The 26,117-nt window shown below is 41.9% G+C and overlaps 1 protein-coding gene across 3 annotated transcripts; it reads left to right on the forward strand.

Moving 5' to 3' along the window:
- Positions 1-8,115: 8,115 nt before the first annotated feature.
- On the forward strand, positions 8,116-25,360 carry LOC112244925 (melanoma inhibitory activity protein 2). 3 transcript variants are annotated; one of them, XM_024412814.2, is made up of 23 exons: positions 8,117-8,482; positions 10,605-10,736; positions 10,848-10,958; positions 11,120-11,191; positions 11,344-11,454; positions 11,597-11,668; positions 12,022-12,126; positions 12,356-12,478; positions 14,909-15,020; positions 15,210-15,256; positions 15,348-15,438; positions 15,745-15,883; positions 16,301-16,402; positions 16,663-16,723; positions 16,828-16,863; positions 18,049-18,116; positions 18,237-18,319; positions 18,604-18,741; positions 19,337-19,462; positions 21,110-21,253; positions 23,408-23,457; positions 23,982-24,144; positions 24,379-25,360. In XM_024412814.2, the coding sequence occupies exons 1-23, from the start codon at positions 8,381-8,383 to the stop codon at positions 24,552-24,554; spliced, it is 2,364 nt and encodes a 787-aa protein (XP_024268582.1). In that variant the 5' UTR covers positions 8,117-8,380; the 3' UTR covers positions 24,555-25,360. The 3 variants fall into 3 exon arrangements, with proteins under 3 accessions (XP_024268583.1, XP_024268582.1, XP_024268584.1); XM_024412816.2 differs by having other exon boundaries at positions 8,120-8,399; XM_024412815.2 differs by lacking the exon at positions 19,337-19,462 and having other exon boundaries at positions 8,116-8,482.
- The last annotated feature ends 757 nt before the right edge of the window (positions 25,361-26,117 follow it).

The following is a 26,117-nucleotide window of genomic DNA, read 5'->3' on the forward strand; positions in this document are numbered from 1 at the left end:
TAAGTGTTTTTCATTAAAACCCATATTTTTACAGAAAAGTACCACAATACAACTAAAATTACGATCAATTACATATATTTTGTTGAATGTGAAATATGCAATAATGTTTGTGCGCTAAACTGTATTTCAGATTGATAGACGATATTGGTATTTTCTAAAATATGCTGTGAAAATTGAGGAAATGTATGCAAAATCTCAGAGAAAGAAGTAGCCACACAGGTAATCTTTGCAGTGCACTATGCATTTCCGTTTTGGGCCTGTATATGTGTACTGAAAGTATGTAAATTAAAGGGTGAATAATCAGTGCTTTAAACCTTTCTATTAAAGACATTCTGTTAAAGCTCTTCTTCTGTTCCTTCCAGAAACATGACTTCTTCTGCGTTGATGAGTATGGCACATTAATTGATAATGACTCCAGTGAGTGGGACAATGAAGTTTATATCGGTTCAGAATTTCAAGAGATCACCACCAATAATGCTCCAGAATCTAAAACTTCCAAAGATGTCTTTGTGTCCAAACATTCGTCACAGAGCAGTGATGAAACAAGAACAAAGATGCCAATCAGGTCCGAATGGAAGACTTTTTCATGGATACCAAACCTGCACCTAGCGAACAAGGTGGGTCTCAGTGGATTGACTATACAGTAACTGGATTGCTTGGTTTAGGTGGGGAAAGCCCTGATGATCCCAAAGATGACAACCCAGAACAGTCTTTCAGGAGAAGGAAACGTGCTTTGGACATTGATGGGAACCAATTGGAGGAAGAGACAAAGCAGACCGAAATGTCCGTCTGGTTTGGAGATGGACTAACTAGTGCCTTCGGTTTTGATGAAAAAGCTCCAGAGGAAAAGAAGTGGAAGAGCAACCCACAACTTCTAACTCCTGGTTGAATATTGGCAATAGAGATTATATTTTTCTTATATTTTGTCAGTCTTAACAGGATAAAGTTGAAGAGAGAGTACCAGCAGCAGGCAGAGAGGAAAACATTGATCCAGATGAAATGATATAACAGACCCACAGGATCTTGAATGAAGTCAGTCTCATCATGATGCTACAGTGGAGCAAATAAAATAAACAGAACACCACAGAGATGATGACACTGGTAAGGAGACAGAGAGAACAGACACACACCCCTCAAAACCTGTTGGGGATTATGACGACGGTCAAGAAGACCGTCAGGAAGAAATGGTGGTGAATTTAGAAAAGAGGAAGATGCAGGGTGGTATGGCAGAATCTATAACAATATTGCAGGCCTTTATGGGGAACAGGATCATGAAGAGGAGGAGGATATAGTTATAGACAAGGATAAAGAGTATAAAGATATCAGCCTTCAGTCAGAAGTTTCAGTCTGTGTTCTCATCCATGTTTGACACTCTGGCATCACTGTTTCAGGCAGATACCAATTATAAAAATGCTCAAATTGATGAGGTAACAGATATAAAACCGGCAGCTGCAGATGCCAAAAGAGAGATCTCCGCTACTCCTCAGACGGCTATCCCAAAATGATGGTAATGACAGCAATGAGGCTCCACATCCCCCTCCATTGGGGGAGACAATACAGTGGGGAGAACAAGTATTTGATACACTGCCGATTTTGCAGGTTTTCCTACTTACAAAGCATGTAAAGGTCTGTAATTTTGATCATAGGTACGTACACTTCAACTGTGAGAGACGGAATCTAAAACAAAAATCCAGAAAATCACACTGTATGATTTTTAAGTAATTAATTAGCATTTTATTGCATGACATAAGTATTTGATCACCTACCAACCAGTAAGAATTCCGGCTCTCACAGACCTGTTAGTTTTTCTTTAAGAAGCCTTCCTGTTCTCCACTCATTACCTGTATTAACTGCACCTGTTTGAACTCGTTACCTGTATAAAAGACACCTGTCCACACACTCAATCAAACAGACTCCAACCTCTCCACAATGGCCAAGACCAGAGAGCTGTGTAAGGACATAAGGGATAAAATTGTAGACCTGCACAAGGCTGGGATGGGCTAAAGGACAATAGGAAAGCAGCTTGGTGAGAAGGCAACAACTGTTGGTGCAATTATTAGAAAATGGAAGAAGTTCAAGATGACGGTCAATCACCCTCGGTCTGGGGCTCCATGCAAGATCTCACCTCATGGGGCATCAATGATCATGAGGAAGGTGAGGGATCAGCCCAGAACTACACGGCAGGACCTGGTCAATGACCTGAAGAGAGCTGGGACCACAGTCTCAAAGAAGACCATTAGTAACACACTACGCCGCCATGTATTAAAATCCTGCAGCACACGCAAGGTCCCCCTGCTCAAGCCAGCGCATGTCCAGGCCCGTCTGAAGTTTGCCAATGGCCATCTGGATGATCCAGAGGAGGAATGGGAGAAGGTCATATGGTCTGATGAGACAAAAATAGAGCTTTCGCTGTGTTTGGAGGAAGAAGAAGGATGAGTACAACGCCAAGAACACCATCCCAACCGTGAAGCATGTAGGTGGAAACATCATTCTTTGGGGATGCTTTTCTGCAAGGGGGACAGAACGACTGCACCGTATTGTGGGGAGGATGGATGGGGCAATGTATCACGAGATCTTGGCCAACAACCTCCTTCCCTCAGTAAGAGCATTGAAGATGGGTCGTGGCTGGGTCTTCCAGCATGACAATGACCCGAAACACACAGCCAGGGCAACTAAGGAGTGGCTCCGTAAGAAGCATCTCAAGGTCCTGGAGTGGCCTAGCCAGTCTCCAGACCTGAACCCAATAGAAAATCTTTGGAGGGAGCTGAAAGTCCGTATTGCCAAGCGACCGCCCCGAAACCTGAAGGATCTGGAGAAGGTCTGTATGGAGGAGTGGGCCAAAATCCCTGCTGCAGTGTGTGCAAACCTGGTCAAGAACTACAGGAAAAGTATGATCTCTGTAATTGCAAACAAAGGTTTCTGTACCAAATATTAAGTTCAGCTTTTCTGATGTATCAAATACTTATGTCATGCAATAAAATGCAAATTAATTACTTAAAAATCATACAATGTGATTTTCTGGATTTTTGTTTTAGATTCCGTCTCTCACAGTTGAAGTGTACCTATGATAAAAATTACAGACCTCTACATGCTTTGTAAGTAGGAAAACCTGCGAAATCGGCAGTGCATCAAATACTTGTTCTCTCCACTATAGGTAAGGTTCAGAGTGCTAATGAAATACAGGAGGCATTCAAAAAGCTCTTGACACTAGCAAGAATATTTAATTGTCCCACAACCCTCAATTAAAGAACACAACTGGCATACTGAATCTTGAAGTTGATACAGCTATCGCTGAGATCGGTGAAAATGATGAGCATAACTCTGCTGGTAGATTAGAGTTAGATGATGTCACCACCACTAATGAACCTTTCAGTTCTCGTGGAGATGTAGAGCCAAACCAATTTATGTTGGACAATGAAGATGTGCGAAAATCAACTGTGCTCCTCAATGGGCTTATGCATTCAAGTGATGAAGATGTCTCTAATCACCATCAAGAGAGTCCTGCTGCTGACCTCTGAAAATAGCCTGGATGATGGTGAGCCTGATCATTCAGTTGGTCGGAACATTTTAGAAGGCTCAGGGACTTCAAATCTATCTGATTTGACTCTTATTCAGACAAAATCAGAAATATTAACAGAGGAGCTACCTGATGTATCAAAGGACACGTCTGTAATGCATGCTGACGTGGAGGACATTGACACTACAGGCATTAAAGTGGTCTCATCCAATCAGACAGGAGAGGATAGTATTCTAGTGTCTCAGTGCCCGGCAGAAGAGGACAGTGATAATCAGACAAACACGCCAGCTACTGATGATGCTTCAGTGCTGGAGGAAATCGCACAGACACCTGACCCCTATCTGCATAATGCTGATATAGCTGAATCTTTTCTGAATCTATCCCTAGCTGAACCTGTCACTGAAAATGTCTCAGGACAGGAAGGACATCAGTTGATTACCTCAAGTGAGGAGGTGGATAAGTACGGACTAGAATGAGAATACATTCAAGGCACCAGATAAGAATGTTCATGTTGAAGAAATCGACAAAGATTCAGTTTCTCTGAAAGACTCGTTCTCTTCTAAACTATGAGGGAAGTAATTCCAATGTAATGTAAGTTGTTGATCAAGAAGAATTTCTCTCCTCTGATCATTCCAAGGAGTGGCACGAGGCTGATCCCATAGATACAGTAGGGTTGATAAACATAACCCATGACCCAACGTTAGACTCAACTATACTAAATGATGACACTACAAGTAACAAACTTTTATCTGATAAAGCCAATGATGGTAGGGAAAGTAATATAGTGGGCAAAGCATCTGAGATAGTTGGAAGAGGGTTCAAATATCGAAGTTACTGAGACAGAGTGGATAGAACCAGGGAAAATAGTTTCAGTTGAGCGAGACAATGTCTTTGAGAATGATGAAACACAGCCGTTCCAGATATGATGCTAAAATCAAAAGTTATCCTGATGGCTCAGAGCTAGTTCCCCCTGAGACAGTAACAGGAAATTAAGAAAGACAGACAGCAATCCTTGAGGAGGCAGATACAGAAAACTTGTCAATGGAAGATTTCATTCATGACCACGGGAAGTCAATGAATCTAAAAAAAGACAGTGACGAGGAAAACATCCTGAAGGATAGATCCAGGATGATGAATGACCAGACGACAGCAATTGAGGACAAAAATCTGCCACAAGAAAACAGGAATCAGATGAATGACAGTAATCACATCTGAGAGTCAGTAGCAAGGAAATACTTTCAAAAAGGACCAAAGGATTGCATAATAAGATCAGTCTTGAGAAGGAGAGAGCACAGGAATTCGGCCAACAGGATAGCGAAACCGATGATGGGCGAATTAGCTTATGATAATTTACGTGCAGTCAATCAGCTTTCCTCCACTGATGAAGCTAATGATGTCATTACTCTGTCAGAGAGAACAGTAGACCATGATACATTGTATTCAGGTGAGAATTTCCTTTCAGATAGTTGTTCTAATTATCAAGAATTATCAGAACTAAAGGGATGAGAAGAAGAATAACAAGAACCCCTACCTGTTATTCCTGACTTGGACCTCCATGAACCAGAACCACAGTCTCAGTCACCTTCAGTAGAGGACTCTGACAGAGCGACAACATTTTTGAAAGAATACAAGAATATCCAAAAGCACCTAAGTGCAGGTAAGAACTACTTTGTTGGACTTGTTTGGGAAGCACATACTAATGTGGCTTGACTACAACCTAAGACGCTCAGAGACTTTGAATGAGGGCCAAGATGGTGATAAGGACCTTGCTATAATATCAGGCTTTGAGAGGCTCCTGCAGTATTACATGGATTGGACAAAAACTCCATCTGGTGGATTTCTGGAGGATGAAGACAAATCCACAAAACGTGTGTCACTACAAAACTAGAAATACTCCTGTCAAACATAACAAAAAGATTCCTACCAGTGTTTGCATGTCTCTTGCATGTCAATATTGGAAAGGTTAGCATATTTTGTCAAAGTTTTTGCAATTCGGTCATTGTTAGAAATGTTCTAAATCTGACCACCATTTATTGACAATGTCTTCATGTTTTAAGAATGAATTGGTGTCATAATACAACATGTTCTCCTGCAGATACAGACAAGACAAACTGCATCAATGATGATTGTTTTACGCGTAAGGAAAACGAAGACCTAACCAACCTGAAAAGAAAATATATCTACTGAGGGGGGCATTCAGACTGGCAGATGGATGGGCAAACCAGGGAGGGAGTTAAAGATAAGCAGGGGTGGAATATCTTTCGACTTCTGCACGTCAAGTCACTGGTGATACTATTGCTCATATGCTGATGGTTAAGGTGCTTCTGAAATGGCTCACTGTACAGGTAAGAATGCTTAAATGACTGCTTTAAATATACCCCTGTGTCATCTATTTAGATGTAATGAGATCTAATTTAAAAGGATTGGACTGCACAATGCATGTGTCAATATGAATGTCCCCTCTTCGTCATCATTATAATAGAATAGCTTAATTCTTCCAAGAGGGAACTTTGGGTTGTGGCATTTGAATTAGACATAACAGCCCAATACACTATTAATTGACCCGATAGCCGAAGAAGCTGGTCCTTTAAAACCTCTGGTATGTTTCTCTGGTATGCAATAAAACATCCATCACAGTCATCATCCAACACTTTGAGGAGTTGGCTTTAGTGACTAGGCTATTCACTGCACTGTGGTAGTGCAATAACATGAGCATTTTAAATAGAGAATAGAGATGGAGGTTCAGGATGTTGACCAGGTGAGTGAGAGGTAGTGTTTTGGACATGCACTGAGAAGTTAGCTGAAAGGTAAACACCCAACCAACAACAACTTCTGGGCCTACTCTGAAAGGGCAGGGCAGGTGACAGCAGAGGGACTTTAGTAACAGTTGGTCTCAGCTGGAGGGAAAGGTCACTTATTCCATGTTTATAGATTATTTGAGAATGGGTATAGAGGTTGAATATGTGCTGTTTTCAAAACATTTTGTAGTGTACTACAATTTGCATTTGTTTCATCCAGGTTTCATCAGTTTGAGTGTAGGCAAGGATTGTCTATTATATTGACAAGATTGTAAAGTGACCCGCTCTAACAATGGAAAAACATGTCCTCAAAGATGGAAGTAGGCGAGATCAGGTGGGACCATTTTAGCCAATGATAAGGTAGATATGCATGTGAACAAAAGTCTATAGAGATAGAGGACTCATCTTTTATCTGTGCCACTATAGCATCTGTGACAGCATGGGCAGCGCCATTGAGGCTATCTCCATTTGAAAGTATTCAATGTTCTTCTTCTTCATTGGCTAATTACTCCCAATTCATAGGAATCCCCATTCAGTTGACTAGTTTAAAATGGTGGAACCCTCAATGGGAGCGTTGGGCCAGTAACCGAAAGGTTGTGTTGATGATAAGATTGGAGGAACTGGACTCGGTCATGAACCAGGACTCGGTGGAATAGAGTATAAAGTAAGGCTGTTTATTCAGTGAAAAGTATTGCTCCGGCGTGCACGGACTCGTTCAATTGACTCAGAGGGAGACAGCTGAAGCGCGCCCCGAAACATGGTGTGCATAGGATTTTGTACATAGAATGACGTAGGTAGAATCGTCTTTGTTCTTGTTTCGGACTGGTTGGCGTGGAACACCAGGGCTTGGTCTGGTCCCGCTGTCACTTCTCCATTGGTGCAGAGCTGAGTTCTTTGTTCTCTGTGCTGAGGTGTGTGCGCCTGTTGTGAAACTGTGTGTGTGTGTGTGTGTGATGTGAACTGTGGTTATGGAGTTTCAGCCACCTGTGCGGGGGGGGGTTACATGTGTTAATATGTTATTACAGTTGCTAGATCGAATCCCCGAGCTGACAAGGTAAAAATCTGACATTCTGCCCCTGAGCAAGGCAGTTAACACACAGTACCCCGGGTGATGATGTGGATGTATATCAAGGCAGCACCGGCACCTCTCTGATTCAGAGGTTGGGTTAAATGCAGATTTGTATAACTGACGAGGTATCCCCCTTTCCCCACTCTAAAAGGGGTTATGTCCATGCTAAAACTGATTTTATCCATCATAAGCACCTACAATAACATCTGCAAAATGTGTATGACCAATAACATTTTATTTGATGGGTCCTCTATCTCTATGACAACACCGACAACTCCGATATAGTCTTTTTTTCCAAAGATGCCAAAATGCCACGTTCACTTATAACAGTGCATTCACGTATAACAGTGCATTTGTAACAAACTAACCATTACGAAATTTATAGTCAATCAAATAAGACTCACATAGCAAATTAGCAATTCGATTTTGTTATTCACCAAATTAGACACTGATTGACCTCCATACAAAAATTCCTCACTTCGTGGACAGATTTTGGGCTATTTGGAATCCTTTGGACGTCCCTAAACTAAATATTAACCCTAACCTTTACCTCTACTCTAACCTAACTCTAATTTGAACCATTTTAAATGGCAACGTCATGGGTTAGGGGTGCCCCAGTGATGCAAGATAGCATGGATAGTTCTACAATTGGTGACGTTGAGAATATACCAACTCAACATTAAAGCAGGAAGTGGGGGCGCTGAAACATTTACCAATACTCCTTTTGAGTGAAAAGTCAAATTAACACATTATTGTGTAGGGTTAGAATTATACAAATCAACCAATATTCGTTTTAGGACAATATAAACGAAAGTGAGTCGTTTGAGCGAGTTCTGGGTGCATAAAATAGCATCAACCTGCGCACGTTTGAGCGTCATACGTGTCCCAACTCTCTAGTTTCATGTTGCCAACGATACTTCAAGATGACAGCTGGGCATTTGTTTTTTCAATGTTAATATAATCATGGAAATAATAATTCAATGAAATATTCGACAAATGGAAGATCAAACAAGTGGTGAGGCAGTTGCTACCCAATTGGCTGATTTTAAAATGACAGCAAGGACCTATTACACTCTAGCCGTGGAGAAAGTGAGAGATGTGAGTGTCAAATCCAGTTAGCATGCTAGATGGCTAGCTTAGCTTGGACTAGTCAATGCTAAAAACATCAAATGGTGTAGCTAGCGTTACCCAACTTTGTCATTTCTGTGAATTCAATGATTCATTGTGTAGGACTGTCAAATATGGCTTATCTACATTGTTTAGTTAACTAGCTAGCTAGTGTCTTGTCTTGTTGTCCACGAGAACACTGTTTCCTGGTAAGATATCGTAACGTAAACTAATGACATGTTAGCTCATTTAGCCAGCTAACTAACGTTAGCTATCTGTTGCATCCTAATGTGTGTTCACACTTGACTTTGTCCCTTTCAGTCAATTTGTGTGAACTCATTGCGGTTCGCTTAATTATTTATTCGGTTCGGTTCGCTTGAATTCAGAGGTACGGTTCCATTTTTAGGGTATTGTGAACACAAAACTCCCCAGGTTCGCTTGTAATTATTCCTGTACCACACACTAGACTACTGCAACACCTGTCCCCCTACCATAAACCCTCACATTGGTGCAACAAATGAGAGAAGATGATGTGCAGATTCGCGGAGGAAAAGCGTGCTGTTTTTAGATATTGATTAAGGATTGTCAAGGATGCGCGGAAATTCAAAAATAGTGTGTGTGTGGTGCGGGTATACTGACAAGCGAACCTGGGAAGCTTTCTGTTCACATTGCCCTAAAAAAAAAATTGAACCGGACCGCAGAATTCATGCAAACCGATCTCAAAACTAAAAAATAAGCCAACCGCACTGAGTTCACAAAAATTTACTGAAATTGACCAAGTGTTAAAACACCCTAAGTAGCTAGATAGCTGCCTAGTTATTTTCACATTTGAAGTTTAATGTCACATACACAAGTATAGTGAAATACAGTTCTTGCAAACTCAAAACCCAACAATGTAATATAAAAATATATATACAAATAAAATAATAAATATGACCAACACAATAAGTAAGTAAGCATACTATGTACAGGGTCAGTTACAATACCGTATTTACAATGTGCAGAGATACTGGAGTGATGGTAGATATGTATATGGGAAAGGTGTCTAGGCATCGGGATATAAGATAAACAGAGTAGTAGCTATTTATCAGTCTTATTGCTTGGGGATAGAAGCTGTTCAAGAGGCTGTTGGTGCCAGACTTAATGCACCGGTATCACTTGCTGTGCAGAAGCAGAGTGAATAGTCTATGGCTAGGGAGGTTGGAGTCTTCAACGATTGTCTGGGCCTTCCTACCACACTGCCTGATATAAATGTCCTGGATGCCAGGGAGCTCTGCCCCAGTGAAGTACTGGGCTGTCCTCACCACCCTCTTTATCGCCATGTGATTGAGGGCAGTACTTTTGCCATACCAGGCAGTGATGCAGCCAGTCAAAATACTCTCAATGGTACAGCTGTATAACTTTTTGAGGGCCCATGCTATCGCAGCTTCTTCATGACTGTGTGCGTGTGTTTGGACCATATTAAGTATTTCGTGATTTTGACCCCAAGGAACTTGAAGCTCTCGAACTGCTCCACTGCGTCCCCGTGGATGGGGGCATGCTCACTCCTCCTGTTTCATGTAGTCCACGATCGGCTCCTTGGTCTTACTGACGTTGAGGGATAGGTTGTTGTTCTGGCGCCACACTGCCAGGTCACTGATCGCCTCCCTGTAGGGTGACTCATCGTTGTGTTGTCAGCAAACTTGATGATTGTGTTGAAGTTGTGCGTGGCCACTCATTTGTGGTTGGACAGCGAGTACAGGAGGGGACTAAGCACACAACCCTGTGTTGAGGGTCAGCGTGACCGAGGTAATGTTGCCTACCCTCACCACTTGGGGTCGGCCCGTCGGGAAGTCCAGGATCCAGTTGCAGAGGGAAGTGTTCAGACCCAGAGTCCTAAGCTTGGTGACGAACTTGGAGTAGACAATGGTGTTAAATGCGAGCTTGTTGTGGCTCCTTGTTGCAATCACTTTACTTTTCAATCACTCACAACAACTAGCTGTGTGTCTGTGTTTAGAGGAAGTTGGACGTCTGTATTTTGACTTATGTACCCACAATCCAGGGCCTGAAACCTGAATAAAAATACTATAGCAAGTCTTTTGATTGTAAGCAATTTGTCTGATTTTCTACCCAGGTTGTGTCATCCCTTCCTGATGATGTAAGGCCAGGTCCTGACCTGTATGGGCTTCCATGGGAAGCTGTCATAATCACTACGTTACTGGGGTTGGGCACCCTCCTATTGTTCACCTGCAGGTTCTACCAATGTGTAAGTTGACTGTCTGATATTTATACCAGCATGCAAGTATAGAGATGAACAACAGCATTCTTTCTTTTGATCGGGGAGTGACCATGCTGACAAAATTGTTCTTGTTTCCAGATAAAGAGCAGACTATATTCTGGCAAAGAGAGGCGGATGGGCCTGAAGGTGGCTCAACTATTAGATGAAAAGTGCAAAGTACTTAAGACTTTGAGTGAGGTTCAACAAAAAGTGAGTCCTATGTCAAAGAATGCAGTGTGTGTGTTTCTGACTGACTGGATTCGCAAACTATTCAATGCAATGCCCTCGGAAATTACATGTTTTGTATAGACCTGTGTTTTATGAATGCCTTTGCTACTGTTTGTTTATGTTTATTTATGTACCTTTTTTAGTATGAAAAACTGGAATCTGCCCTGCGGAATAGTGGCGTTTTGGCTCACGCCGCAGAGAGGGAGAATCTGGAGGTAAGACACAGAAATTACACAGTATAATTGTTCTCAATACTGAATAAAGATTCTCATATTTCACCTCTAAATACACTGGCAAATGGTATAAAAGGACTTGGTATGCGTGTGACTTTCAAGTCCGAGGAAACCTATAATGGTCTCCTCTTCAGGTGATGTTCCAGAGGCTGAAACAGTCAAATACACAGCTTGGAGATGATATAGAAAGGTTAAAGGAGGACCTACATATCCAGAGAGCGAGGAGGTTGCAGCAGGAGAAGACGGTGAGTTTGACTTCGGACTGGACATTTTTCACCGTTTTGATGTTTATGCGTTACATCTTTTATTTTTTCAGTTTCACTCTTTTGCTCTCATATTTCACAGTTCGTTTATTTTTGAGATGTGGTGATTTGTGTGATTTTACAGATTGCAGATATGCAGGAAACCTTGAAAACTGTAGAAGAAGAAACCAGGGACCTCAAGTCCCAGACAGAACAGGTAAAGTATGACGCTGACACTGGTCCACATTACAGTGTTATATCATGAACAACACGTTAATGGTAATTCCTTCCTGTTCGGCATGTTAATCATGTCGGGGCGGCAGGTAGCCTAGTGGTTAGAGCCTAGTGTTGGACTAGTAACCGAAAGGTTGCAAGATCGAATCCCCGAGCTGACCAGGTAAAAGGCTGTCGTTCTGCACCTGAACAAGACAGTTAACCCACTGTTCCTAGGCCGTCATTGAAAATAAGAATTTGTTCTTAACTGACTTGCCAAGTTAAATAAAGGTAAAATTAAAAAAATGTCCACACACTTAGAGCCAGGATAGATGTAACACATTTTGCTCTTTTCAGGCACAGACAACCCTAAAAATATATGACATGAACAGTGAGAGGAATCAGAATAATCTGGATTCAGCAAAAGAAGAGAAGGCCTTGCTCCAGGAGAAAAATGCACAGGTATGTAACCTGACATATAAGATGTCCATTTACAGCTATACAGTGCCAACGAATCAGAGCCATTGATATCTGTATGTATGGCTCTGTCACTTATTGTGTTTTATACTCCAGTTCCATATCAGGCCTGGTTGCCGTTTATACAAAGAACCTGCATGGATTGTGCTGAAGAGAAAGCAGAAAGTGTCCTATATTCTGGTGGGGTCCTCACCCTCTCCCCCTCTTCCCACAGCTGGTCCAGGAAGCAGAGGACTGGGGGGAGCGGATGAGTGAACTGGAGGAGGAGATGAGGATGTGTGAGAGCTCCTACACTGGAATGGTGCAGGATGCTGCCACCAAAGACGAGAGCATCAAGGTTTGCATTCATATTACTGCACTGGCAAAAACCACATGCAGCTAAATGTGTGCCTATAACAAACATTTGCATATTCTTCCCTGTACTGGGAAAAAGCAATCACCACACACAATATTACTGAGGGTGTCAACTAGGAATGTTGCGGTGACCGTATTACCGCCACACCGGCAGTCATGAAGGCAGTCAAATTCCAGATGACTGTTTAGTCACGGTAATTAAGCTTCTCCAAGGGCTGCTGCTGGTCATTAGTAGCCTACCAAACTTGTTTACTACCTGATACTCAGTTCTCTGTTGTCCCTCTAATCACTCTGACATCAATGTAAACACTTCATAGGAGCTCATGTTGCGCAACATTTCTATAGGCAATTGTGGGAGAAAACCGAGTGATGGCCACTAATAAAAAGAGGAGGATTCCATCAGCTTTTTATAGTTATTTCTCAACTTTCCTAATATTAAGCACATTGCTTATATTTACAACAGGAGTAGAGCCTACCTGGCTGGCATGAAAATAAACCACAGGGAAAAGCATCCTCTGTTTGCAGGTGTATGATAATGGTCCATTCGAAATCAAAACAAATGTCACACATATATATTATTTTGTATATGTAAAGACCAGATTAAATCAAAGAATAGTCTGATCGGTGACAATATTAGCCTATCACTTGTGAATTATATATTATCATTTGTGAATGATGCCCATCATAAGAAACTATGCCTTTTTTTTTTGCGACTTGTTCGAATCATAGTCACACACCTCATGTAGCCTAGGCCATAGGTCTATATGGTTTGTATCACAACTAAAGTGGCCAAATAACTTCTTAAAATCAAGCACATTGATCAGCTTTACAAGGGGTGTAGACCCTAACTGGCATATATAAGCAGCGAGTGAGTTTCAAGATTGGGGAAGATAATTTTCACCATAAAATGCACCTTTATAATAGAAGCATTACATGCATAATTTAAGGTCCTTTTTGATAATGGTGTTTTGAAACATTCGGGCCTATAGCACTTAATCATGTGCACATTGCTGTGCTTTTAATGTGAAGAAATAGCCTAATAGTTTATCAACATTTTTAAGCTAAACGTTCTGATCTGTTGCATCAGCCACATTGCATAAAAAACGTTTGCATCATTTGGGATCTATCACATCCCACAACTGTCCCAGACTGTTTGGAATATTTATTTCTTGCACAGAGTAGAATAGGTCGACTTTTGTACTGTGGGGGATAGTAGATTGACATAGGCTAGTGCTTTTGTTGTTTGTTAGGCCACCACATCTTGTTGACTGACAAAATATCTTCAATATGCACCTCTGAATTGGATTTTGGCGCAGTTGCGTCCCTGATGTTTCTGTCTTAACTTGTAGCCTGTGAGGAAGACCGGTCTCAAAACAACAAAAAAAGATCACGTGATGAAAAGCAGTGTGAGTGAGAGACGCTTCGGATTGCATAGCACACACCGGGAGAAGGGCTCAATGCAACACTCTGGCCGCAAAAGGCATGGATTTTTTAGGGGGCGTGTTACGGCCGCAAAGGGGTTGCCGCCATGAAATTTGAGGAATTATCAAGTGCTTGTCAAATTTGTGAATGAGACTATTTGTGTGTACAGCCTTGCGCAAAACAAACAGAGACTTCATTCAAATCATCATTCGTCTCATCATGCAGCCTTACAATGTATTAAAAATCAAAACATATCGCCCAACATTTGTAGAACTTAAGTTACATTAATAACTCTAAATTAAGCATATAGGAGTACCTATTTCATTGTTAACCGCTCAACACAGAATAGCCTCGTGTGCACTCACTCAAATTGTTTGGAGAAAATATTTATATTTGTTCATTTGTATTCTTTGTACGATAATCTAAAATAAGGCCAGGGAATTATAAGCAAATCTTGTCTGCTAAATTAACTAGTGTAGCCCACAGCCATTTGGCACAGCAACATCAGGACCTAACATAAGGACATCTGAGTTCTATTCTTTTCTTCTGAAATAGACTACATGTTCTTCATATCATGCTTCTTTAGACCTGTCTAAAATAATGGATTTATTGTGGAGTTGTATTGTGAAGATTTATTGTAGGCTATATTACATGGATTTATTAGACTTTTTAAAATGGCTTGTAGGCGGCAGGTAGGCTATTGGTTAGAGTGTTGGACGAGTAACCGAAAGGTGATGACATTTTGTGACCGCCACAGCCCTAGTGTCAACTAACAATTAGTTAGGCTGCGCCACTTAGGGTGTCAACTATTTGAGGCTATGGTCATAATGGGAATCCTCGATTATTTTAAATGGTATATACTGTGTTTTGTTGTATCACTCAACAAAATAAGTTTCCTTGGGGGAAAAACTATAGTTATTTAAATGGTAAAGCCTTCTCACGCTTTCTCTCGTTCTTTCTCTCGCTCTCACTCTCTCTCTCTCTCCATTAGTCCCTGACAGACTGCCTGTTGAAGATAAAGGACTGGGACTCAGTGCTGGGGGACGGAGCCAACGGAGAGGAGAGAAATGGGACACGAGGGGTGGAAAATAGAGAGGGGCCAGGTGAGGTTCCGGTAGATAAGACTATAACCGCCAGTAGGTATGATCAACTGGCTTTCGCTCACCATCTCTTCGTATTATTATGCAAGATCATCGGATGTTATTAAAAAAAAAAACATTTGTGTCAGGATATTGAGGAAGTGGGATATCTGTCTTTTCCCAGATTTAACTTTTTTGTTTTTTTATACACAGATAACCATCAACGACAAAGAATACAGAAACTCATTCATGCAGCCAAGGTATGTCTTCACTTAAATAAAATTCTGTTTTTACAAACAAAACTCTTGTCAGCAATAGATGGGAAATGAGACTTGTCTTTTATTTTTTCAGATGAATGCAGACTTGAAGTCGGTGGATGAAGACAAGGACAGGGTGTTTGCCAAGCTAGCAGATGAAGTCAAGGCCATGGAGGATCTCCAAGGTAAGCAGAGTATTATGCTGTTCAGTAGTAACTTTTCACTGCGGAGAACAAAACAAGAATATAACACAGTTAATTTTATAATGTACATAAAATGACTGTCGGTTTATATTGAAATGAGCTTCAGTTGTTCATGATACAACAGACACAAAGGGTTGGTTTCCCAGATGCATATTAAGCCTTGTCCTCCTGGACTAAAAAGGACATGCGTCAGTGTCTGGGAAACCGGCCTAAAACTGCTGTAAACTTCTGACCTTTAACGAAAAACCATGTCTAGTTTTTAACACCAGGTTGACTCTTGGGTTGCAGAGGGGATTAAGAAACTTGAGAATGAGAAGGACTCTCTGCAGACCGAGAGTGAGAAGTACACGGGCCAGGTGCAGAAACTACAACAGAAACTGCAGATCATGACAGAGATGTACCAGGAGAATGAGCTCAAACTACACAGGTACTGTACAGGAGCCACTCTAAGGCTGACCCAAATGCACAGCTTCATCCATGAACATTGTCATTTTATACAAAACCAAAAAACATTTATGAAGGATAATGGCTGATTTATGAAAGTTTGGTTACACTTCATAATAACTATATTCAATAAGTGGGACTATTGAACTGCTGCATGCCTGGTAATATAATACTATATGTAATTTAGCAGACACTTGTGCAAAGCAACTTAGTCATGCGTGCAAACCTTTTTTATGTAAGGGTGTCCCCAATGGGCATCAAACCCACTATCTGTGGCATTGCAAGCGCCATGCTCTAACAACTGAGATGCACTGGACCACACAAGGCCTGGTAATGTTTGTCTGATCATGGCTGTTCCACTCTGTGGTATGCATATAATGGGTGTTCTCCCTGGTGTCAGGATGCTGACGGTGGAGGAGAGGGAGCGTCTGCAGAAGGAGGAAAAGCTGACCAAGGCTGACAGGAGTATCAGCCTGGCCGTGGAGGAGCTCAGCAGCTACAGGTCGGCTACTGGACATACACACACACAAACCATCCCTGACTCCAGATATCACCTGTCTCCAAACATACCCTGCAAATCTCTTGTTTACGGTGTTTTCATACAGGCCTGAAATTTAAAGGTATACTTCCAGTACACTTGCTGTCAATCGAATACATACAATTCATTTTGTGAAACATAGAGTTGCACATGTCCAAAATTTTCGCAGGGCGTTTTGTATTGCGAGTGCTTGCATCAAGGTGCTGTTTTCTTTCCACACAAAGGCAAAGAGCACAAGACCTGGAGGATGAGCTGGAGAAAACCAACCAGGCCTACAAGATCCAGGTGGGAGATCTGACAGTCTGTCATAAGAGGCGGGAAAACATAAACCACATGCAATTATCTGATATATGGCCAATAACAAATGTCATTCTCCCTCCATTTTTCAGATAACCTCCCAGGAAAAGAAGGCACACAATAACTGGGTAAGTACATAGTAGTAACATACATACACACTATGGCGCACACCTCAGCTCATAGTCATGTTAAAGAGCAACTGAATGCATTTCTGGTTGAAAACAGCCTATGTGGCATCGATATTAGAAATGTTTATTCCAGTGCCAAAATTGACTAAAGTGTAAGTAGGATCATTTTGGTCATAAGGTCAGTATATTCCTAAACTGAGTTTTGTGAGATTTGTGTAACTGAGGTCATCACAATTTACATAAGGGCTGGGTTTGGATTGCAACCATGCCCACTAACACGAGACGGTAATGCCAAAAATCGGCTCTGATTGCGCTCTATCTAATCGCAGAACCTCTAGGCAGTAAGACAAACTTGCCCAAACACTGCGAGACAGATGCAAACTCTGGTAATGGATTGTAAAAAAATATATATATATATATATTTTTTTAAATGTAATATATATATATTTTTTTAACTGCACCGAAGCGCACACGTCGCCACTCGCCAGTGACTTGATTAGCTAACGTGGCCTGCCTGCTAGCTACTACTACATGGAACTTAGCTAGCTAGTGATGTTTGGGCACTGGTAAACAGCGTGAAGCTTTTGCTTTATTTAAGATTTTTTGACAGCTTGCTGATGATGTTGTAGACATGTTCTCCGAAATCAGTCATGAGTGCAGCCAGCAGCAGCTGACTCAGTACACTTGAGAAATACTGCACCAAACACCTTAGCTAGATGTAAAATTGTGTGACTAAGACCTCCTTAGATCAATTCTGACCATTTTTAGAAAGTGATAGTGGCTATGTTGTTGCCATGGTGTCTCAAGAGGGACAAACAACAGTAACTTGCCAGGGTACAATATATACGAACATAACACACCCACATACATGTATTTTTTTTACTTGAGAAATACTGCACCAAACACCTTAGTCACACAATTTTACATCTAGCTAAGACCTTAGATCAATGCTGACTATTTTGAGGAAGTGATAGTGACTATGTTGCCACAGTGTCTCAAGAGGGACAAACAACAGTAACTACCATGGTACGATCTACAAACATGACACACCCACATCAAGCCACACCCCCAAGACCCACATCAAATCTTTCTTGATGAGCAGCAGAAAGACATGTGGGATCGGTGCTTATATAGGATTTCCTCAGCTTGGCGACTCAACTGTAATCTCTATTGTCTGCATTGTAGCTAGCAGCACGAGCTGCTGACCGTGACCTGGCTGACATTAAAAGAGAGAATGCACACCTCAGGCAAAAGTAAGTACTAAAGAAAACAGTCAGTTTCACCAGATACCAGTGTTGTCACGTGTTGCTACAAAATAGTATTTCCCTGCAGTGTGGAAAGTATTCTCCAGCTTGTGGTGTGTCTCCATGCAGATTGACTGATACTCAGTTCAAGCTAGATCTGGTGGAGAAAGACCCCTATGCTCTGGACAACATGGGCAGACCTCCATTCAGAGGTGAGTCTACAATAACCCTCCTATCACCCTAACTATAATCATATCCTCCGCTGAATCCTAACTCGCCCCCTAGCTCCTATTCCCTACATTGAGACGATTAGATAGGTGAAAGCAATATGGCGACAATCCGAAAGTCAAGATGAAGTTATTATTAACAGAACTACTTACATTATGTCCATCCAATCCTCTCAGATCTACAGGAGTGCCTATCGTGTAATAGGGACTAGGTGTTGAATAGGTCATTATTCTGATATTTTAACTTTCTACCTCTCCCTGACCTGCAGGTGAAAGGTCACCGTATGGCCCCTCCCCCCTGGGTCACCCTGCCTCCGAGAACAGAACCTTCCTGTCTCCGCCCACCCTGATGGATGGCCCGCCACACCTCTCTCCAAACTTCCCTCCCATGGCACCGGGAGGCAGAGGTGACTTCTCCAGTCCAAACCGCCTCTTCAGTGCAACATGTGGCACTGCACCGCAGCCAAATGTACATGGCTTGAGGCGTGTGTCCTTGAAGCATTGCAGAGTATCATGTTCTAATCGTTGGCATGTCATGAGTTTATAATTAGGATTCTATTTACGTTTTCTATTTAGTACCAACTGATGTGCCATGACATGGTGAAAATGCCATTAAGAAAGCAGGATAAATAGATTATTTAATTTATTTAATTCAGTTTTGATTATTATTTAATCCCTGTCAATTAAATTGAGTAAAGCAATGCTGAAGTCTGTTCTTAATCACCTGATACAAATACATGCTGAATCTTAATTTGCTTGAAGGTTGATGCATCTGTTACAGAGATGCTTATCTTTATAGTCTAAATTGCTTTGGTGGTGAGCACGCACCTGCAAAATGGGGAATGATATGCAGCTGTATCACCTACAGAGGGAGCATTGTCTTTGCACATTATGTATTATTCTGGTCTTGTCATCCTTGCTTCATGAACTCATTGACATTATACTGTCTCTCTCTTTCTTGCTCACCTACCACTCCCACATGTCTCTCTCTCTCATAACCAGTATCCCGAGGCCTAGTAGAGCCCACCGGTGGGGTGGACTCTGATCGGAGTGGTGGTCACTCTGACAGTGGCTCGCTATCTCCCACCTGGGAGAGGGATCGCAGGGGCCCACCTATACCCCCTCCAGGTACAGTGATGACCACCCGCTATCGCCCCCTTATGATCTCAGCAGCCCCTCTAATCACTACAGACAGAAGTTATTCTAATCTTCTAGCCTACTATATTGTGTGTGAAAAATACTCATTCAGTATCAGCCCTAAAGGGTGTGTGTTCGTTATTTATTTACGTCAGTATGATTTACCATCTTTTGCTATGTAAAGATGTCTGTACTTTCTTTTGGGTTGTAGAGAAATATAATTAGTTATAGAGTGAGTTATATTTGTTCATCGACTGTCAGATTATTTCACAGCTAAACAATTCCCCTCAGTTGGTTACTGTTGTGGTCAGCCGGCCCTGTGAGAGGTTTGAGATACTCTTTATTGGTTCAAATCACTGTTGTTATCAGTCTGTGAGGTGCAGACCTAGTCGTGGTCAGTGAGTGTATGACTACTCTATATATACAAAAGTATGTGGACACCCCTTCAAATGAGTGGATTCAGCTATTTCAGCCACACCCTTTGCTGACAGGTGTATAAAATTAAGCACACAGCCTTACTGGCTGTCTTTCTCACAGGCTGCCTTTCCAACAAGTCAGTTTGTCAAATTTCTGCCCTGGTAGAGCTGCCCCGCTCAACTGTAAGTGCTGTTATTGTGAAGTGGAAACGTCTAGGAGCAACCATGGGTCAGCCATGAAGTGGTAGGCCACACAAGCTCACAAAATGGGACCGCCAAGTGCTGTAGTGTATAAAAACTGTCTGTCCTCTGTTGCAACACTGTACCTATTTCCAAACAGCCTCTGGAAGCAACTTCAGCACAAGAACTCTTTGTCGGGAGCTTCATGAAATGTTTTATTTTTTTTACAACGCTACCTGCCCGACTGCGTAGTGCCAACTGTAAAGTTTGGTGGAGGAGGAATAATGGTCTGAGGCTGTTTTTCATGGTTTGGGCTAGGCCCCTTAGTTCAAGTGAAGGGTAATCTTAACGCTACAGCATACAATGACATTGTAGACGATTCTGTGCTTCCAACTTTGTGGCAACAGTTTGGGAAAGGCCCTTTCCTGTTTCAGCATGACAATGCCCCTGTGCACAAAGTGAGATCCTTGCAGAAATGGTTTGTCGAGATCGGTGTGGAAGAAATTGACTGGCCTGCACAGAGCCCTGACCTCAACCCCATCGAACACCTTTGGGATGAATTGGAACGCCAACTGCGAGCCAGGCCTAATCGCCCAACCTCACTAATGTATTGAAGAGTCAGAGCCTGAGCCGCCACTGGTTTGTGTCGACTCGAACCAGGATCTCTAGTGGCACAGCTAGCACTGCGATGCAGCGTCTTAGACCACTGCGCCACTCAGGAGGCCCTGGAGCTAGGAACTTTTTAACCATTTAGATCAGTTATCATGGGGGGAGCGATTAGCATGTGGCATCACTGTATTTTGATTAGTCAATGACAATTCCATCATACCCATTCTACTACTGTCACTGTTCTGTGTACTAAGTAAATGCATCATGATTTTATGCTTGTTAGTTTTTTTGACCTGCAATTGACCTCCAGTCCCCTTTGGACAGCACACTGGTTGTTTTGGACGTTTCTGCTCTGATCCCCATCATCAGTGCAGCTGGTCTGAATAAGGCTGCTGAAACGGTGCTCTCTCTCTCTCTCTCTCTGCTCATAAAGGGTGTATGTATCCAGACCCAGGCCTTCCCTACAGGAGACCCCTGCCTGGAGCCTTTCCCCTTGGGCCTATGGGCCCTCCCCCACCCAGAGGCCCCGGTCCTGCTGAGCCCCACAACTTTGGGCCCCACCCTGGAGATCAATCTGGTGAGAACCCTCCTTTTTGACCTTTTCTCTCTCTGTATTACAGCGCCGTATAATTAGTTTTAGTGATTGAGACTGTATCTCTGCACCATAGCCACTCTGTCAAATAAACTTCAAAAGGATGTTTAGTGCTTGGAGTATGTAAGTGAAGTGATGAAATACATTTCAGGACAGTATCTTTTTAATGCTGACGTGATTCAGACCAAGCTCCTTTGTCAGCAGCACACTGAATTAGGAGGAGTGTACATGATTAGTATACCTCTGAAGAATAATATAATGTTAGCTAGAGAATGAGCAGGATATTTTGCCCAGTGTTGGGTAACTCATTACCTAATCAGATTACTTTTATGAGTAACGGAGTAAATTAAAAAAATTGGGTGATATTATAACATTCTTTGTCAACTAACGTGTGCGTTACTTTCAGATTCATATCCCTACTGGACGCGTTTCCATGATCCGATCTCGACTTGTTTCCTCATTTGATTCTTGAGCGAGCCATTGATCGCTTCTTTGATAGCAAAAGCCCGTAAAGGGCTTTCCCATCTAGTGGCAAGTGTGCCCTCTATACATCTCTAGGGTCCGTATTATGTGCAATCTATAACCAGAACTGGCGGCTCGAGAGAGATTTTGAATGAAAAGATGGCCAGATATCTGTACAGATTTTCTTAGTGTACAGTGCATTTGGAAAGTATTCAGACCTGTTTTTCCACATTTTACATTACAGCATTATTGTAAAATGTATTACATTTAAAAAAAAATCCTCATCAATCTACACACAATACCCCATAATGACAAAGCGAAAAACATTTTTTTTTAGAAATGTTTGCTAATTTAAAAAACAAAAACAGAACTGAGACTCAAAATTGAGCTCAGGTGCATCCTGTTTACATTGATCATCCTTGAGATGTTTCTACAATTTGATTGGAGTCCACCTGTGGTAAATTAAATTGATTGGACATGATTTGGAAAGGCACACACCTGTCTATATAAGGTCCCACAGTTGACAGTGTATGTCAGAGCAAAAACCAATCCATGAGGTCCAAGGAAGAGGGCTCAAGAACGGTTGTGTCGAGTAACAGATCTGGGGAAGGGTACCAAAAAATGTCTGCAGCATTGAAGTTCCCCAAGAACACAGTGGCATCATTCTTAAATAGAATAAGTTTGGAACCAACAAGACTCTTCCTAGAACTGGTCGCCCGGCTAAACTGCGCAATCGAGGGAGAAGGGCCTTGCTTAGAGAGGACAACGACCCTACGCACACAGCCAAGACAATGCAGGAGTGGCTTCGGTACAAGTCTCTAAACATCCTTGAGCCAGAGCCCAGACTTGAACCCGATCAAACATCTGGAGAGACCTGAAAATAGCTGTGTAGCGACACTCCCCATTCAACCTGACAGAGCTTGAGAGGATCTGCAGAGAAGGGGAGAAACTCCCCAACTGTGTGTGCCAAGCTTGTAGCATCATACCCAAGAAGACTGGAGGCTGTAATCACTGCGGAAGGTGCCTCAAAGTACTGAGTAAAGGGTCTGAAAAATACTGAAATATCACATTTCCACAAGTTATTTATTTTTGACAAGCATTTCTAAAAACCTGTTTTTGCTTTGTTATTGTGTGTAGATAAGGGGATAAATATATATATTTTTAGAATAATACTAAGGTAACAATGTGGAAAAAGTCAAGGGGTCTGAATACTTTCTGAATGCAGTGTGTGTAAGCAGCCCATATGATAGCACAGCTTTTGTAGACTATCACAGGAAAGCAGCGCCATAGATGAAAGGAGAAACTTGTGATCAAACTTGAGTTAGTAAGTAGCCTATCTTTGGTAGAGCGTGCGCGGTTCCTCAGAGTCAAACAAACTGAGTTTGAGATTTTTTTTCTTTCATGAAAGTAACTCAAAGTAATAACACGTTACTTTCCACACAAAGTAATCCATAAAATGTCATGTAATTACTTTTTCAAGCAATACATATTAATCAGAACACTGTGCCCAATGTGGAAACTCCCTTATTTTGACAGAGTTGCGCTGATAGCATTAAAGAGCATGAATGAACCCTCTTTTCATCAAGTTCTTAAGGCTGGAATGAAATAAACCCACCAAAGACTGAAGTGGATATAGCTAGATTCTTACTGTGTTTTTTTTCTCTTGTGTTCTTGCAGACTCAACATTTATGGAAAACAGCATGGGCCCTGGTGAAAATGAAAGGGATGTAAGTATTCTAACCCTTATATTAACAATACATTGGCTCATTCATGTACTGTCCCTCTGTCCATAGGTGCATATTTTGCTGTAAAACCAATTTCCCATTGGGATCATAAAATGTTCTACTACAGGGATGGTTAACTTTGACAGGGGTGTGGGATTACAAAAAATCTGAGTTTGCTATCATGGCCGCAGTGGCTCATGGGTCTACGTACCCACATTCAAACCCACACATTCAGTCAGAGCTGGCCCTAGCCTTTTGGAGGCCCGGGTGAAAGAAATCCCCCCCAAAAGAGAAAAACAGCGCTTTGCTGCTATTCTACTTATTTGCCATGGGGTGGAGAGAAAAAAGAGCAGGTTCACAGATTTTCTGCAATTCTACACATTCTACCACATTTTGAAATTGCCCTTTTATTTGACTATTCAGAGTAACTCAAATTATTAGTATATATTTTTTTTTCCCCTGAAATTTTTCCTGCAAAAGGGTGATCAAATTAAGATCCTACATCTATATTTAAAATGTTTCCGCAGTCCCACATGTCAGCACCGAGGATGGGGCCTCCTCCCTTAGGACCCCCTGGTATGGGTCCCCTCCCCCCCATGGACCCTTACTTTGCACGCAGAGGCCCCCCAGGCCCTTACGGATCCCCAGACTTCTTCCCCCCACGAGGTCCAGCAGGGCCACCCATAGGCAGTAAGTATTATTCTCTGTATCCCTTACATATTAAAGGCTCATATGTGCTTTGTACTTATAATGCATTTATAACTGAAGTTTTTTATGTAATTTGGTTCTATTAACAAGCTATGGGTGGGAGATGAGGAATATAATTTTATACCACATTCACTACATCTTGCAGGTTAAATGACTCTGCATGTATACTGTTAGACTGACTATACGTAAAGCTTTCCCCCTTGTTTTCCCCTGAAGTGCGAGGACCACCTCCCCCGGGAATGTTTGGGCGATTTCCACCTCTGCTGCATATGGGCTATGCTCCCATGAGGCCCCACCCAGACAGTTTTCCCCCTGGACCCCCTCCAAGGCCCTCCCCACCAGACAGCGAACAGCCTCCTGACCAGTCCCCTTCTCCACACGATGTCATCTGAGCCATCTCTCCCCCTCCCTATGAGGGAGAAACTCTCTCCCCGCCTGCTTCCTGTGTGGCACTTCACTTCCTGTTGTGCTGGTAGTGAGTGACTTAGGGTATGCTTAAGGACTGTTTCATGAAGTGTAACCAATTGTCATTTGACTGTCTTTCCCTTTTTTAGAGGCCTACAGTAGAATTGTTTCCCCACTGTCTCGCACACACACAGATTAGTGGCTTATTAGGACTGTTGAGAGAATACAATACCACCATGAACTGGAACTACTGAGTGATCACTGTTGCTATGTGTATTTCTGGTGTTGAATGCAGTGTCTTTTTGAAGAAGTTCCATAGTTATGTGAATCTGCTGATGGTGAACTGCCTGTGAGACTGCCTTTTTCTGAGTTGTGACTTGGGCAAATTTGAGAAGGCTGTGTTTTCTTGCAATGTCAAAGCCTTTTAAATTTTACTTTGAAATAAGTCCCTAATTTCTCCCTTGCATTCTTGCCATGTGTATATATATTAACATATTGTCAATATTGTGAAAAGGGAAGTGTGTGTGTGTATACCACCCTTAGTCCATTCACATTTTCTGTCAATTGATCTGAAAGATGTTCATTACTTTTTAGCTGGGAGTTCTTGACCGTCCATAGTTTGATCATTAAATGTCAAGAAATTACAGTAGTGTTAGCCTTGAGGGAATATGAGATATTGTAAAAGTCTAATAAATTATGCTCAAGTGTTTAGTTGTCTTACATTTTCATAGATCAAATGATTTAGGGGATAAGGATGGAATCACAAATTATAGAATAAATGAATGGCAGCTCACTTTTCTGCTCAAGTCGTCTTTACAAATGGCATGCCATATTGGTCTTCTTCAGGTAGAACTAACCCTTACATGACCTGAAAAGGACCGTATCAGCTGTGCCATAACACAATGTCTAGCTCTGACATGTAGTTGAAGTTTATATCCACCTTGGCCAAATACATTTAAACTCAGTTTTTCACAATTCCTGGCAAAGATTCCCTGTCTTAGGTCAATTAGGATCACCACTTTTTTTTAAGAATGTGAAATGTCAGAAGAGATTTATTTTGGCTTTTATTTCTTAAATCACATTCCCTGTGGGTCAGAAGTTTACATACACTCAATTAGTATTTGGTAGCATTGCCTTTCAATTGTTTAACTTGGGTCAAATGTTTCAGGTAGCCTTCCACAAGCTTCCCACAATAAGTTTGGTGAATTTTGGCCCATTCCGCCTGACAGAGTTGGTGTGACTGAGTCAGGTTTGTAGGCCTCCTTGCTCGCACAAGCTTTTTTAGGTCTGCCCACAAATCTTCTATGGGATTGAGGTCAGGGCTTTGATGGCCACACCAGTACCGTGGTGTTTATACTTGCATGCTGAACGTGGTACCTTCAGGCGTTTAGAAATTGCTCCCAAGGATGAACCAGACTTGTGGAGATCTACAATCTTGGCTGATTTCTTTTGATGATCCCATGATGTCAAGCAGAGGCACTGAGTTTGAAGGTAGGCCTTGAACTACAGCCACAGCTACACCACCAATTGACATGTATCAGAAGCTTCTA

The sequence above is a fragment of the Oncorhynchus tshawytscha genome, linkage group LG11, assembly GCF_018296145.1.
Source record: "Oncorhynchus tshawytscha isolate Ot180627B linkage group LG11, Otsh_v2.0, whole genome shotgun sequence".
NCBI lineage: Eukaryota > Metazoa > Chordata > Actinopteri > Salmoniformes > Salmonidae > Oncorhynchus > Oncorhynchus tshawytscha.